General features: G+C 59.4%; 1 protein-coding gene across 3 annotated transcripts; it reads right to left on the reverse strand.

The window, feature by feature from the left end:
* Nucleotides 1–298: 298 nt before the first annotated feature.
* On the reverse strand, nucleotides 299–8,738 carry LOC140192730 (uncharacterized). Of its 3 annotated transcripts, XM_072250230.1 has the most exons (5): nucleotides 7,871–8,023; nucleotides 2,918–3,075; nucleotides 1,839–1,925; nucleotides 1,584–1,724; nucleotides 299–1,251 (listed from the first exon to the last, which is right to left on the reverse strand). In XM_072250230.1, the coding sequence occupies exons 1-5, from the start codon at nucleotides 7,983–7,985 to the stop codon at nucleotides 1,096–1,098; spliced, it is 657 nt and encodes a 218-aa protein (XP_072106331.1). In that variant the 5' UTR covers nucleotides 7,986–8,023; the 3' UTR covers nucleotides 299–1,095. The 3 variants fall into 3 exon arrangements, with proteins under 3 accessions (XP_072106331.1, XP_072106334.1, XP_072106333.1); XM_072250233.1 differs by lacking the exons at nucleotides 2,918–3,075; nucleotides 7,871–8,023 and adding an exon at nucleotides 8,543–8,738; XM_072250232.1 differs by lacking the exon at nucleotides 1,584–1,724 and having other exon boundaries at nucleotides 7,871–8,025.
* Nucleotides 8,739–9,157: the final 419 nt, after the last annotated feature.

Genomic DNA, 9,157 nt, shown 5'->3' on the forward strand with positions numbered 1-9,157 from the left:
TATTGGGAGTGAATGGGAAGGGGTGTGGTCTATTGGGAGTGTGGACGGTGGGAGTGAATGGGAAGGGTGGGGTCTATTGGGAGTGAATGGGAAGGGGTGGGGTCTATTGGGAGTGAATGGGAAGGGTGGGGTCTATTGGGAGTGAATGGGAAGGGGTGTGGTCTATTGGGAGTGTGGACGGTGGGAGTGAATGGGAAGGGGTGGGGTCTATTGGGAGTGCGGACGGTGGGAGTGAATGGGAAGGGACCTGGGTCCTGTTGTGACTGGTCGGGACAGAACATAAGTGAAAACGCACACGGAAGGTGAAACAATATCCCTGAGGTTTATTGAATTTTGCAGCTGGGGCTCATAAAGTAACGCCAGCGGGAATCCTTCGTCGATATCGTTGCCCGTCTCATTCCGGAGCGTCCGGGCCACTCTTGCTGTTGGAAAGCCTTCCCTGCACGGACAGAGAGATCGCCTTTGTTTCCAGGGCCGGCTGTCGACGGAGGGGACCCTCTCCCTGAAGACGGGGTGGGGCCGCGAGACGGAGAGACCGCCTCTGTCAGCGAAGCTCCCCAACAGAGGGTCCCTCCGAGAACGGGATGAGCGATGGAGAGGAGCCTCCTGTACCCGCGGCTCCCCCGTCGGAGAAACTGCCGCTGTCGCCAGGGCCCCCATTTGGAAAGGGTCCCTCCGATATGGGACACGTGGCGGAGAGGACCCTCCTGTAGCCGTGGCGCCCCCGTCGGAGAGGCTCCCTCGACCGCCAGCGATCCTCGACAGAGGGACAGTCCCTCCGGGACTAGGATGCGTGCCGGAGGGACGCTTCAAGCGGCCAGGACCTACCGACGGTGAGACTCGCTGTATAAGCGGGGCGGGGAATTACCCTCTGTTACCAGGGCTCGCCGATGGAAAGAGAGTCTCCCCCACCCCCTCAGAAACGGGTTGCGTGGCTGAGAGATTCCACCGCCCCGCCCGTCCGCCCCTCTGTTAACGGGAATTTGACATTACAGCGGCGACCCTCTCCGTACCCAGGGCGAATAATACAACCGCTGACGGACACCAACCACCCCCCGACCCCCGCACCCCCAACTCCCTCCACCCAGGACCGGCCTAGGCGGGGAGGTCAGACACAAGGCTGTCGGACTGTCCCACCAGGAGCTCCAGGTCCGAGATGAGGTCACGGATCACGTTCACCCCTCCTTCCACCTCGCTCGTCCAGAAGGCCGGCCCGGGATCGAGAGGCTCCCCGCAGAAAACGGTGGTGCCCTGCAGAACGAGGGGAGGCCGCGGTTAAACACGGGGCGAGGGGCCCTCGACCCCCCCCCCCCACCGTTCACGGTGCGTGTCCTACCGTCCTACCCCGAGGTTACCCTCCCCCCTCCCACCTCGACCGTCCCTCGATATCATCTCGCTCATAATCAGGATGCCTCCGCTCACAATCTCGCCCCCCGGCTCTGTCCTCGCTCGGCCGGGCTGGGGACTTGTCAGGATGGTCCCGAGAGAGGCGGCCTGCCGCCGCCCTCCCCTCCAGCTACTCAACTCGATTACCGGTCCGCGCCGGGAAGGGTGGGGTGTGCATGGGTGGGGCGGTGACTCACGGAAAGCTTGCCGAGGCACCCGATCAGCAGGCCGAGCCCGAGAGGGGTACTATCGAGGCCGAATCCGTACTTCCTCAGGAGGGTCGCCTCCAAACGCCGCAGGCACTTTCGGTAGAGGCAAAACCTGACCCCGGCGAGACCCTGAGGGAGAGGCCGTCAGTCAGAGCCCGGCACACGGAGCGGGATGGGGGCAGGAGACAGACGGGCGGGTCGAGACGGCTGGGGGCGGGTGTCGGGGAGGTAGAACTGACTCACCGGGTAACGGTACCAGCCGGCAGACGATCGCTCCACGGGCGGGAGGCATATTGAGGGCTGGTCACTTCCCTCCAGACCGAGGTGGGACTGCAATGAGACATTCAAAAATAGTCGGTCACCTCACGCACTGTAGGGATAGACGATTGCTGGGGTCATGTAGAGGGAGCCCCACACGGTGTCTGACCCGTGTCCCGGGACCGCTCGGTGCCCACACTGGGGATAAAGTGGGGGGACACACTGTGGGGGTGATGTAGAGGGAGCTCCACATCGTGTCTGACCCGTGTCCCGGGAGCGCTCGGTGTCCACACTGGGGATAAAGTGGGGGGGACACACTGTGGGAGTGATGTAGAGGGAGCTCCACACCGTGTCTGACCCGTGTCCCGGGACCGCTCGGTGCCCACACTGGGGATAAAGTGGGTGGGGGGACACACTATGGGGTGACGTAGAGGGAGCTCCACACCGTGTCTGACCCGTGTCCCGGGAGCTCTCGGTGCCCACACTGGGGATAAAGTGGGGGGGGGAACACACTGTGGGGGTGATGTAGAGGGAGCTCCACACCGTGTCTGACCCGTGTCCCGGGAGCGCTCGGTGCCCACACTGGGGATAAAGTGGGGGGGGGGGGACACACTGTGGGGGTGATGCAGAGGGAGCTCCACACCGTGTCTGACCCGTGTCCCGGGAACGCTCGGTGTGCACACCGGGGATAAAGTGGGGGGACACACTGTGGGGGTGATGTAGAGGGAGCTCCACACCGTGTCTGACCCGTGTCCCGGGAGCGCTCGGTGCCCACACTGGGGATAAAGTGGGGGGGGGGACACTGTGGGGGTGATGTAGAGGGAGCTCCACACCGTGTCTGACCCGTGTCCCGGGAGCGCTCGGTGCCCACACTGGGGATAAAGTGGGGGGGGAGGGACACTGTGGGGGTGATGTAGAGGGAGCTCCACACCGTGTCTGACCCGTGTCCCGGGAGCGCTCGGTGCCCACACTGGGGATAAAGTGGGGGGGGAAACACACTGTGGGTAAAGTGGTGGGAACACACTGTGGGGGTGATGTAGAAGGAGCCCCGCGCTGTGACGTACCAGGAGATTGGCGTTGACCTGCGTCAGGGCCTTGCGGAGGAGTCGGGCCGAGGTGACCGTCTGCTCCCGGCTGATCTCCCTCCGCGGGACGGGGCTGGCGGAGCCGAGGACACAGAGAGCGAGGGCGAGGAGGGCGACGTGGCTTGGATCTAGGGGTCCTGCGGAGAGAGCGAGAGGGGTGGGGTGGGGGACGGTTGTAGAGAAAGGGGGATGGGGTTCACAAGGGTGTGGTGGGGGTGAGAGGGTCCCCACCTGTCTGCTGGACAGTGTGACCAGTTCTGTCCAACATCCCTGTGTCCGGACTTCCCAGCTCCCCTCTCCTCCCCTAACCCATCTCACCCTCTCTCCCCTTCGATTCGTCCCCTCTTTCTCTTCCCCGCCCTCTGTTCCCTTCTCCATCTCCCTCTGTTACTCACCTCTCCCCCATCTCTCTTTCCCCCATCTCGGCTTTCTCACCTCTCTCTCCCCTCCCTCTCCCCCTCGTCCCTTCCTCTCTCTTCGTCCCCTCGCTGCCTCCTGTTCCACCCCTTCACCATCGGCATTTCTCTCTCTTTCTTTCCTCCTCCCTCCAATTTCTCTCTCACACTCACTCCATCCCTCGCTTCCCGTTGTCCCCTTCCCCTCCCTCCAATTTCTCACTTATCCCTTCTCCATCTCCCCTGCCCCTTCCCAAAGCTCTGCCACCCCCCGCGCCCTCTTCCACCCAACCCCCAACTTTCTTCTCACCTCCCTCTCCTCTTCGGTGGCCTAACTCCTTCTCCCCTTCTCTGCCTCCCTCTTTTATTCTCTTCAATCTCTCTCTGCTTCATTCCTTCCCTCTCCCTCTGCTCTCACACATTCTCTCAATCCTATTCCCATCTACTCCTCCTCCTTCTCCCATTCTCTCCACCCATCCCTCTCGTCATCTCTCACCCTCTCACTCCCTCTTTCTCCGCTCCCTCACTCCTTCCCCTCCATCACCATCCATTGCTTTCCCTCTGCCCTCTTATTCCTTCCCCCCTCTCCTTCCCTCTCCCCTCTACGTCTCACACTCCTGTCTTCTTCCTTCTCCCCTTCACTCTCCTCCTCTCTCCTTAACACTCCTGCCTCCTCTCTCTTTCCATCTTCCTCCACTCTCCTTCCCTCTCCCTCTCTATTTCCCTCACTCCTCTCTTCTTCCTTCTCCCCCCTCTCTTCCCCTCTCCCCTTCTCTCTCCCTGCGTCCCTCTCCCCTCTCCTCTCTCCCCTTTCTCTTTCCCTCTCTCCTCTCTCACCTTCCCGCTCCCCTCTCCCTCTCTCTCCCACCTCTCTACTTCCCTCTCCCTCTCTCTCGTTTGTTCTCCCCTCTCTCCTTCCTTTCCCCCTTGCCTCTCACCTCTGTCCTTCCCTCCCCCTCTCCTTGTCTCTCTCCTCTCTCCTTCTCTCTTGCCTTCTCACCTTCCCTCTCCCCTGTCTCCTCCCCTCTCTCCTCTTCTCCTTCCGTCTTCCCTTTTCTCCTTCTCTCTCTGCTCTCTCCCTCCTCTGCACTCTCTCTCTCCTTCTCTCCTTTCCTCTCCCTCTCTCCTTCTCTCTCCCCTCCCTCTCCTTCTCTCTCCCTCTCCTTCTCTCTCCCTCTCCTTCTCTCTCTCCCTCTCCTTCTCTCTCTCCCTCTCCTTCTCTCTCTCCCTCTCCTTCTCTCCCTCCCTCTCCTTCTCTCCCCTCTCTCCTTCACTTTCTGCTCCGCTCTCTCCCTCTCCCCCTCTCCCACTCTCTCCTCTCCTCTGCCCCTTCTCTCCTTCCCTCTCTCCTCCCCTTCCCCTCACTCCTCCCCTCTTCCCCCTCTCTTTCACTCTATCCTCTGCTCTCTCCCTGTCTCCTTCCTTCTCCACTCGCTCATTCCCTCTCCCGTCCCTCCCTTTCCTCTCCTCTCCCCCTCTCTCCTTCCCTCTCCTCCATTCTCCTTCCATCGCTCATCTTTCACTCTTCCTCTTCTGCCCCAATCTCTCATTCCCTCTATTCATCTCCCTCTTTTTCCAATTCCTTTGTTCCCTCTCTCCCCCTCGCTTTTTCCTCCCATCGCTCACTCTGCCGCCTTCATCTCCCGATCTCCTTCTCTCTCTCCTCCCTCATTCCTACGCTCCCGCTCCCTCCCCCCCAACCAAACTGGTCCGTCTCTCTTCCTCACCCTAGATTCACTATCCCCTCCATCCACCCATCACTCACTCTCTCCTTTCCCACTCTCCCTCTCACTTTCTCTCACTTTCTCCATCTCCTTGCATTTTCCTTTCAGTCTCTCACTCTCCTCCTCTCTCCCCTTCTCTCTTTCTCCCATTCCTCTCTCGTTCCTTCTCTCCATCTCTCTTCTTCCCTCTCGTTCCCTCTCTCCTTCTCTCTTCCTTACCCTCGCTCGTTCTCTCTCTCCATCTTCCTACTTCTCTCGTTCCCTCCCCTCACTGCTCTCTCTCTCTCACCCCCTTCATCTCCTGTTCTCTTTCTCCATCTCGCTCTCCTCCCTTCTCTCGTTCTCTCTCCTTTCTTGTTCCTCTCATTATCTCTCTCTCTCTATCGTTCCCTTTTCCTCTCCTCCTCTCTTCTTCTCTTCCACCATCCCTTCCCCTCCCCAAACACACAGAGGGCTCCCCCCGCACCCTCCGAATAACCCTCCCGCTCCCTGCCCCGCGGCCTCGCTCTCTCCGTCTCCTCCTCTGTCCCCAAACACTCCTCGTGATGGCCCTCAACTCAGTGATGTCACCACGCACGCTCTCCCCTCTCACGGACAACTCAGCCGGGATTTGGGATGGGCGATGGTTGGAGAGGAACAGGGATAGAGTGGGGCAGCAGGAATCTTTGGAGAGAGAGAGAGGGCCGGCCTCGAAACAACTTTGGAGGGAGGGGGAAGGGGAAGGGAGGATCGGGAGGGAGGGGTGAGATTAGCAAGGGGGAGGGAGGGAGAGGAAAGGGTAAGGAGAGGAGGGCAAGGAAGACGGAGCTGGGGAGGGGTCTTTGGGGTTTTAATATTTCACTGTTATTCATTCTTGGGGAGCACTCCTTTGTTTTCGTGGACGTTTGCGAAGAAAAAGAATTTCAGGATGTATATTGTATATATTTCTCTGACCTTTGAAACCTATTGAGGGAGACAGGAGGGAGCAGGGGAGGAACATGAGAGGGAGAGGGAAGGATGGGAGGGGAAAGGGAGGAAGGAAGGGAGAGAATAGTAAGAGGAGGGAGGAAGGGAGGTGGAGAAGGAAGGAAGGGGCGGAGAAGGAGGGAGTGGGGGAGGGGTAAGGGAGGGAGGAGAGGAATCTTGGACAGGGTCGAGAGGAATAATCCTCAATAGTTGGCAGAACAAAGACGATCTCTCTCTCTCGCCCAGCACTCACCACGTCGCTTTCCCCCCACTCCCTTCTCTACCTGCCTTCCCCCCTCCTCTCCTAACTCCTTCCAGCCCCTCCCTCCCATTCTCCATACCCAGTCTCCCCTCTGGTTACCATCTCTCTCCCCTCTCTTCTGTCTTCCTCTTCTCCCCCCACCTTTCGCTCTCCTCCGTCTCCCTCCCCCTCCTCCACTCAGTTCCCCTCTCTCTGCTCCCCACCCCCTGCTGCTCTCCTTTCCGTCCCTCTCCCCGCCTCTGAGTCCCCTCTCTCCTACCCCCCCGTCTCCCCGATCTCTTCGTCCTCTCCCTCCCCAACATTGTCTGTCTTCCCTCTCTCCCATCTTCTCTCTCTCTCCCTCTCAGTCACCCTGACCCCACCATTCTCCCCCTCCCCCTCTGCTCCCTCTCTCCCTCCAGAACCCAAACGCAGCATCGGCGAGCCGATCCATCGAAAGTCCTGGCACACACTTATACCAACATCTGTCCCTGCCCTCTGCTCTCTCCCTCCCTCCCTCCCACGTCCGGAGCAGCCCACCAGCAGACCGCGGGACTGCCGACGACCTGCGCCCTTCCCGAGCTGTCTCGGAGACCAGAGTCCCACATGGGATGGGATGGGATGGGATGGGTGCGGGGGCTGCAGGAGAGGGAACTTCGTGGCGGAGGGAGCGGTGAGTGCCCCGCCGGTCAGGGAGGCCGGAACCGCGTGCGGGAGCTTCCAGAGATGGACGCAGAGGCCGGGAGCGGCGCGCAGAAAAGTCCCGGCGTGGGATGCGGAGACTGGAGCTGTGTGCGGTAAAACTCTCGGTGTGGGATACTGATCTCTGTCTGTCTCGCTCACACACACACACACACACAAATACACAAAGAGACCCCAATTTTAAGGAGCGAGGCTGAGGATTTAAAGGGACTAGTTTGTGACACAGAGCCGGAGCGGGCTGCCAGCGGAAATGGTATGTTTACAAGACACTAGGACAGGGAGACGGAGCAGACATGGACACGCCTGACGGTCTCGGGAAAACAGGGATGGGCTGGGACTGACCATTTCTTGCTTTATCGCATAATTACTTCCTCTCTCTCTCTCTCTCTCTCTCTCACACACACACACACAAACTTCCCTTGCACGTCTCCTCTCTCACACACACACAAACATATTTCCCCCTCCGTCCCTCACACACCTCTCTCTCACACACATACACACCCTCTCGCTCTCACACACACACAAACACATCTCTCCCTCACACACCCTCTCTCACACCCCTCTCTCTCTCCCTCACACACCCTCTCTCACACCCCCTCTCTCTCCCTCACACACCCTCTGTCTCACACACCCTCTCTCTCCCTCACACACAAACACATCTCTCCTTCACACACCTCTCTCACACACATACACACACACTTTATCCCTCTCTCTCTGACACACACACATACTTTATTTCTCTCTCTCTCTCTCGCTCTGTGACACACACCTCTATTTTCCCAAGTCCTGTCCCACACCAGCCCTGCCTGCGTGACGTCCGATACACGCCCCTCTCGGTCTCTAGCTGTCACACGTCTCGGCTCTCTCCGTCCCCACCCCCCTCCCCCGTCACCCACTACAACCAGAAGTCCCTCTCTCTCTCTACCTGCTGTGCGCGGCCTGTCTGATTCAACGACTCCTCCGGACGGTACAAAGCGTACATAGTTCCACCCTCCCTCCTTCAGACACACACACACACACACACACACACACACACACATACAGTCTGCGTCTCCCTCACACAAACTCTCATGCAGTGTCCCTCTCCCTCCTCTCTTTCCCCTACCCCCACCTGCTTCCCTGTATGACTCACCACTAACCACCCCCCCAGCCGTCTATACATAACACACACACACACACACACACACACACACACACACACACACACACACACACACAGACACGCACGCAAATTGCGATCGTGAAATGTTCGTTCACCACGTGGCTGCGGGAAAACGCGCCCCCGGCTGCCAAAGCTGCGCAACCCGACTTCCTCCCCGCCTTTGCCTCCGCGCTCTCTGACTCTCTGTCTCTCTGCTTCCCCGGACCCGGAGACGGGTGTCCAGCTAGACAGGTGAGCAGTGCCACCCTCCCCCGGGACAGCCCGCCCCGACAAAACTTTTCAACCAAAAGAAAAGTTTCCCCAAACTTTTTTGCAGAGACTTCCTTTTTTGGTTCCCGCCGAGCGTGGAGCTCCCGCCTCGCAGGGAGAAAGCGTGGCGGGAGCCGTGACAGGGTGGGGGGTGTCCCGCCACGCCGAGCGGGGTTCGGGGTGTACCTGCGTGGGCCGGGGCCAGCTCTGGGGCAGTCCGAAGCTGCCGCCTGATACCATGGGCCGGCGGTGTCCGATTTCAGCTCCCAGTCTCTCTTCTCTACCCGCTCCCTCTCGCACTGTCTCTCAGCGGCTGCGGCTCTCTCTCCCGTCGTCTGAGACAAGGACAGGGACAGGGTGACAGAGCCACCACACCTAGGAGACGCCCGTTCACACACCATTCCTCCCTCCGTCCCCACTCTTCACCCCTCCCTCTCAGACCCCCCCTCCGCAATCCCTATCTCAAACTTTTTTTATTTATCTGCCAGTTCTGTGTTTCTCTAACTGTGTACCCGCGTGTGTGTGTATTTCTCTCTCTCTCTCTCTCTCTCTCATTATCTCTGTGTGTTGGTGTCTGTGTGCATACGTGTATGTCTGTTTCTCTCCACGTTAGGATCTTCAGTGTGTGTGTGTGTATGTGTGTGTGTGTGTGTGTGTGTGTGTGTGTGTGTGTGTGTGTGTGTGTGTGTGTGTATACAATCTGCTGAACTCAGCGGGTCGGGCAACATCTAAAGCGGCAAACGGATGTTTCTGGTGGACACGCTGCATTAGGGCTGTCATCTTTTCCCCCACTCTCTGACC

The sequence above is a fragment of the Mobula birostris genome, unplaced genomic scaffold (assembly GCF_030028105.1).
Source record: "Mobula birostris isolate sMobBir1 unplaced genomic scaffold, sMobBir1.hap1 scaffold_2315, whole genome shotgun sequence".
Classification (NCBI taxonomy): domain Eukaryota; kingdom Metazoa; phylum Chordata; class Chondrichthyes; order Myliobatiformes; family Myliobatidae; genus Mobula; species Mobula birostris.